The following is a 7,500-nucleotide window of genomic DNA, read 5'->3' as shown; positions in this document are numbered from 1 at the left end:
CCTTTTTTAATGGTATTTTATTGGTTTCTGCGTAGATTTTGATGATCGCTGTACCATCTTTATATATATCCTCTAATAATCTGCAATATATTTCCTCTACTCCTTGTTTACGAATTGCATCTAGTACTGCAGATATCTTTATATATATATATATATATATATATATATATATATATATATATATATATATATATATATATATATATTATCTTCATGGCTCCATTAATGGTAACCCAGACTTTGCAATTTTCAAGCGCATATGAGTCTTAATGTTTTATTTATTTATATATATATATTTTTTTTATAAACATGGCGGTGATTATGACAAGTGCGAGAAGCGTGAGAAAATTTAGACGTGAGAATTAACATGTTTTCATTTCTTTTTATTTTATTCCTTTGTTTCTCTCGGGAATACCATGACTTGCACATAGTATTGCAATGTTGCTGTTAGATATATATGCTTTTTTAAAATAAAACTAATCTGTAAAAGTGCATAGTGTTCTTGCCTCTCCACTCAAATAAAAAAAGAAAGACAAAAAATTGTTGCTAAAAATTCAATTGCTTTGCCGCGGAAACTCTCTCGTGTTTGGGTACGTTGTTCACGTACAAGTAATTGGATGCTTTTGGATCTCTCTCGCTCTCTCTCTCTCTCTCGCTTTCTTTCTCTCTCTCTCTATCCCTATCTCTCTCTCTCTATCCCTTTCTCTCTCTCTCTCTCTCTCTCTCTCTCTCTCTCTCTCTCTCCCTCTTTCTATCTATCTCTTTCTCTCTCTCTCTCTATCCCTTTCTCTCTCTCTCTCTCTTTCTCTCTCTCTCTCTCACTCTTTCTCTCTCTCCCTCTCTCTCTCTATCTATCTCTTTCTCTCTCTCTCTCTCTATCTCTCTCTCTCTCTCTCTCTCTCTCTTCTGTTCTCCCTCTCTCTCTCTCTCTCTTTCTGTCTCTCTTTCTCTCACTCTCTCTTTTTTTCTTATTTTTTTTCTCTCTCTTTTCTGACCCCCCCTCTCTCTCTTTCTTTTCTCTTTCTCTCTCTCTCTCTCTCCCCCCCTCTCTCTCTCTGTAACAATTGTATTTACATATATTATGTCTTCTGTAATTGTTATCATGTCCATCGAATATAATTTGCACATGTATGCTTTTGCTTCTGTATTCTATATGATGCAATCAGCAATGTAATCTGTATCTTTCATGTTACTCTAATTGTTTTATATATATTCTACCACATACACACATATATATATACATATACGTACGCTCCTTGCTTCACCTATCTGTCTACCCCTCTCACGCCAGACATAACAGTGTTGTTTTGTCTTTCCCTTTGTAAGAGCTATGTATTGATGCAACACTTCACTCATCACATTTCTCTCCTTCCCACATCTTTCGCAACTTTTTTCATCATCTCTATCCTTCACGTACGATTGTTTTAATTATTTTTCTTACTACGTCGGCTCTTGTTTCTCTCTCTCTCACTTCCTTCGCCTCTCTTTCACTATTCGTCTCTTGCCTATATTTCAGTGTTCTTGCTATATTGCCCCTTACCCCGTCTTCTTTCTCTCTCATCCTCTCTCTCTTTCTTTCTCTCTCTGTCTCTTTCTCTCTCATTCTCTCTCTCTCTCTTTCCCTCTCGCTGCTTTCAGTCTCGTTTCTAAAATGTTATTTCCCCCCCTCTCTCCCATACTTAATTTCCTTCTTATTTTTGCTCCTTTTTTCTCTTTGTTCTCTGTCGTCTTTATTTATGTCTTTTTTTCGCCCCATGAACTCTTCCTCATTCCTTCCCTCATTTCTTTCTCTCCCTCTTCCTTCTTGTTTTCCTGAATTCTCTTTGTGTCTATTCTCTGCTCCTTCTATCTTACTCCCTCTCTTTCTGTATCTTTCTCTCCTACTCTCTGTCTCTCTCCCTCCCTCCCTCCCTCTCTCTCTCTCTCTCTCTTTCTTCCTCTCTCTCTCTCTCTCTCTCTCTCTCTCTCTCTCTCTCTCTCTCTCTCTCTCTCTCTCTCTCTCTCTCTCTCTCTCTCCCTCTCTCTCTCTCTTTCTTCCTCTCTCTCTCTCTCTTTCTTCCTCTCTCTCTCTCTCTTTCTTCCTCTCTCTCTCTCTCTTTCTTCCTCTCTCTCTCTCCTTTCTTCCTCTCTCTCTCTCTCTTTCTTCCTCTCTCTCTCTCTCTTTCTTCCTCTCTCTCTCTCTCTTTCTCCTCTCTCTCTCTCTCTCTTTCTTATTCTCTCACTCTCTCTCTCTTTCTTTCTTCCTCTCTCTCTCTCTCTTTCTTTCTTCCTCTCTCTCTCTCTTTCTTTCTTCCTCTCTCTCTCTCTCTTTCTTCCTCTCTCTCTCTCTCTCTTTCTTCCTCTCTCTCTCTCTCTCTCTCTCTCTCTCTCTCTCTCCCTCTCTCTCTCTCTCTTTCTTCCTCTCTCTCTCTCTCTTTCTTCCTCTCTCTCTCTCTCTTTCTTCCTCTCTCTCTCTCTCTCTCTCTCTTACATAAACACATATCCACACGCACACGTCACGCCATCTCGTCCCGGTTTCCCGAGATACCAAGAATTAACTAACGATGTCGTTCATACCGAAAACAAGATGGAAATCAGCCGTATTGGTCGTATTTTATTAGAGAGAGTATGAGGTTTATATGGTATGTTTATATATGATGTCAAATACAACAAGACATCGATATACGTGAATACATGAATATCACTTTCTACTAGACTTTTCCTCCCTCCCCCCTCTCTGTCTGTCTGTCTGTTTCTCTCTCTCTCTCTCTCTCTCTCTCTTCCTTCCTCCTCCCTCTTTGTCTGTCTGTCTGTCTGTCTGTCTCTCTCTCTCTCTCTCTCTCTTCCCTCTCTCTCCCTATCTCACTTACTCTCCCCCCTCTCTCTATCTCTATCTCCCCCTTCTCACTCTCATACTCTCTACTCCCCTCCCCCATATGCATAATCTCCCCTCTTCCATCTCTCCCCTTTTTCTCACTCTTTCCCCTTCCTCTTTCTCTCATTCTCTTTCCTCTCCCCCTCTCTCACTCTTGCCCCCTTCCCATTTCTCTTCTCTCTTCTTCATCTTTCTTTCAATCTCTCCCTTTCCCCTGTCTTTCAAACTCTCACCTTCATCTTTCTGGTATTCTTTCCCCTTCTTTTGTCTCTCAGTCACTCTCCTTCCTCTTTCTCTCACTCCCTCTCTTTCATCTTTTTCTCACTCTATCCTCTTCCCCTTTCTCTTATTCTTTCAACTTCCTCTTTCTCTCACTCTCTCCCCTTCCTCTTTTTCTCATTCTCTCCCCCGTTATCCTTTCTCTCACTCTCTCCCCTTCCTCTTTATCTCACTCCCTCCCCTTCCCCCTTCTCATATTCTCCTCCCTTCCCCTATCTCTTTCCCATTCTCTTATTCTTTCATCTTCCTCTTTCTCTCACTCTCTCCCCTTCTTTTTCTCACTCTCTCCCCTCCCTCTCTCCCGTTCTCCTTTCTCTCACTCTCTCCCCTTCTCCTTTCTCTCACATTCCCCCCTTCCCCTATCTCACACTCTCCCCCTTCCCCTACCTCCCTTCCCCTACCTCTAACACTCCCCCCTTTCCCTATCTCTAACACTCCCCCCTTCCCCTCTCTCTCACTCTCTCCCCTCCCTCTTACCTCTCCCATTCTCAAGCTCCCCTTTTCCCTTCCATGGATTCAGAAACCACCATAAACCGAAGCCAAGTGCAAGCTCTGCAAGTGCCACGTATAACCAGGAAGAGTTTAGGCTTCATTTCGTTATCGAGAGAGCTTCTTGGAGTGCCACGGGCGGATGCCAAGCCACTCGGGAAACGGATAGAGTGGCTAGTCGGATGCTGCAGGTGGGTTTTGCTGTTGTTGTTGTTATCATGATTGTTTGTTGTTTTTATTATTTTCTTGTTGTTTGCTTTGGTTTGTTGTTGTTTTTAATAGTGTTATAATTATTATCATTATTGTTATTGTTGTTATTATCATCCTTATCATTATTGTTATTATTGTCATTTTTATTATTCGTATTATCATTCTTCTACTTCTTCTTTTTCTTATCATTATTATTATTACAGTTATTATCATTATCATTACTTCTGTTATTAATGTTGCCATCATTATCATTATTATTATTACTATCATATTATCATTACCATCGTTATTATTATTATCATTGTAATTATATATCATTGATTATATATCATTGTTACTATCATCATTATTACTATTATTATTATCCGTATTATCATTATTGTTATTATCAATGTTATTATTATTATTAGTAGTAGTAGTAGTAGTCTTAACGGGTGGGAGTTAGGATTTTGAATCTTTTGATTATGGGATTACTTTTCGTAAAGGCTGCGATTTGGTTGTCCGGTTATAAAGAAGGAAGGGAGTGGCGGTAAGTAAGCGGGGTAGGGGGGGTAGGTAGCGGTGGGGGTAAAAGGGGGTAGGAGAAGAGGAAAACTTTGGTAGAATTTTAATTTACACACAAACACCAGACAATAGATAGATAATAATATATATATATATTTTATTATATATATAAATATAATATATATTGTATATTATATATATATATATATATATATATATATATATATTTATATATATATTACTATATATATATATGTGTATATATTATACATATATCTATATATCTATCTATCTGTGTATGCAGGTCACATTATTATTATAGGCTCGGCGATGACCTTGGATATCAATGGCCCCTTAGCGGTATTCTTGTTGTTATGTGAGTTTCAATGCCGCTCTCCATCAGTGTTCCATTGTGTGGAACCCAGACCATGGTGATGGAGGAGGCTTGGCACCCCTTAAGGAGATGACCGTCGTTATCTACGCGAAGAACGAAGGCGCTCCTGGCGTCGCCTCGCGTGGTGTTTTTTTTCGATTTTCTGTTCACGGAGTTCACGTCCTGTCCCACCGATGTATACCTTGTCACGCCCGCCGCAAGGTATACTGTACTCCTAGCTAAGGGGCCTGTGGTAGACACACATGGTTGGGAACATATCACACACACATGGAATGGACAGACGTTCACTTGTCATCCATATTCACATATATATATATACATTTTATATATATATATATATCATATTATTATATATATATCTATTATATATATTTATTATATAAATAGTATATTATTATAAGTATTGATCTATATATATATCTATATGTATTCAACACGGATATAGTGCCATTGCCAAGTTTTTTTCAATATATTCAGAGGTATATATGACACATATATATGTATATATCTGGTATATATAATATATTTATTAATAATATATATACAATATAATAATTATATGATATCTAATATATATATAATATATATATATATATATCTATATATATAAATATATATATAAATATATATATATATATATATATATATAGATATATAACTGTGTATAAATAATATGTGTGTGTGTGTGTGTGTGTGTTGTGATGTGTGTGTGTGTTGTTGTTTGTGTGTGTGTGGTGTGTTGGGGGTGTGTGTGTGTGTGATGTGTGTTGTGGTGTGTGTGTGTGTGTGTGTGTGTGGTGTTAGTAGTAGTAGTCTTAACGGGTGGGAGTTAGGATTTTGAATCTTTTGATTATGGGATTACTTTTCGTAAAGGCTGCGATTTGGTTGTCCGGTTATAAAGGGGAGTGATTGAAGGGTAAGCGGTGGGGCGAGGGGGGATTAGGTAAGGGTGGGGAGGTAAAGCCGTAGGAGAAGAAAAGAAATGGTAGAAGGAATGATACACACAAACACAGACATATAGATAAATAGATAATTATATATATATATTTATATATATATAAATCTATCTATATATATTTGTAATATATATATATATATATATATATATATATATATATATAATTATATATACTTATTTATTGTGTATTTATATGACATATATCTCTCTATCTCTATCTATAAAAATGGTCACATCTGATTAGGCCTCGCTCGCGATGACCCTTGGATAGTCCACTGGCCCCCTATTGCGGTATTCATGACTGTTTCAATGCAGCTTCAATCATCTTCATTGGCGTGGAGCCTGTCCTGGTTGATGGAGGAGGGCTTGGCCACCTAAGGAGATGTCGTCGTTTATTACCGTCGTTTAGAAGGCGTCTGGCGTCGCCTTGCGTGGTGTTTTGTCGATTTTCGTGTTTTTTTTTTCACGTTCCTTCCCCCACCGATGTTACTGTCCACGCCCGCCGCAAGGTCTTTTACACGGCCCTAGCTAAGGGGCCTGTGGGTAGACACTAGCACAACATAAATACCACACACACAACAAAACACAGACGTTCACTTGTCAGACCCTTACACATTTTTATATATACTATGTTATTTTATTTTATACATATATATATATATATATAGAATATAGATATATATAGATATATATATAATATATAAATAATAATAATATGTATCTTTATATATATCTGCCATTTATATAACGGAAGAGTGTTTTGCAAGAATATATACACTATATATACACTTTATATGTATATCTGCAAATATATTTAATATATATATATATATATATATATATAACTATATATAAATAATATATATATAATATTTGATATTTTATATATAATATAATATATATATTATATATGTATATAGTATATATTATATATATTATAAAATTCTAATAATATATATATATATATATATATGTATATATATTTGGTCTTGTGTGTGTGTGTTTGTGTGTTTGTGTGTTGTGTGTTTGTGTTTGTGTGTGTGTTGTGTTTGTAGTGTGTGTGTGTGTGTGTTTTGTGTTGTGTGTGTGTGTGTGTGGTGGTGTGGTGTGGTGTGTGAGTGTGTGTGTGGTGTGTGTGGTGTGTGTGTGTGTGGTGTTCTGTTTTTGTTGTGTGTGTGGTGTCTGTGTGTGTGTGTGTGTAGGGTGTGTGTTTGTGTGTGTGTGTGTGTGTGTGTGTGTGTGTGTGGGGTGTGGTGTGTGTGTGTGTGTGTGTGTGTGTGTGTGTGTGTGTGTGTGTGTGTGTGTGTGTGTGTGTGTGTGTGTGTATATGAAATATCTGAATATCTTAATAAACCTTTCTAGACATGAAACAACTGAACGAAAAGGGAAGAACTCGCATAAAAGAATAATGAAACCTTATTACATTGGAAACTGCTTCAGAAGTTATCAATGGTTGGTTTATTTTTTCAGTGACAAAGATGATCCAAAAATGATTTATTTGCATACACATTCTAAAAGAAGAATGGGGTTTATGAACAGCCAAGAAACTAACAGGGATCCTTAGCTATAAAACATATTTTCTTTTGTAGAATGAAGTACATTACGTGACAGATAAAAGGATGTGAGATAAGACATTACAGTGACATAAAAAGACGACTTAAGAAATATTTCAGAAACAAAGTAACAAACACTATATATATATATATATATATATATATATATATATATATATATATATATATATATATATATATATATATATATATACATATATATATATAAGGAATTTGCACTATGTATTAATGGATGTAT

General features: G+C 36.5%; 1 protein-coding gene across 1 annotated transcript in view; it reads left to right on the top strand.

Annotated features, from left to right (window-relative positions):
- LOC122250709 (sialin) overlaps nt 1-7,500 on the top strand; it is a 41,213-nt gene that overhangs the window by 9,827 nt on the left and 23,886 nt on the right. The window contains exons 4-5 of the mRNA XM_086542945.1: nt 3,654-3,813; nt 4,740-4,851. Coding sequence (XP_086399071.1) covers nt 3,654-3,813; nt 4,740-4,851 — 272 coding nt within the window. The remainder of the gene's footprint in view (nt 1-3,653; nt 3,814-4,739; nt 4,852-7,500) is intronic.

Source organism: Penaeus japonicus, unplaced genomic scaffold, assembly GCF_977035675.1.
Source record: "Penaeus japonicus unplaced genomic scaffold, GWHDUDI00000001_assembly GWHDUDI00000013, whole genome shotgun sequence".
Lineage (NCBI taxonomy): Eukaryota > Metazoa > Arthropoda > Malacostraca > Decapoda > Penaeidae > Penaeus > Penaeus japonicus.
This window is presented reverse-complemented; position numbering and strand designations above follow the sequence as displayed.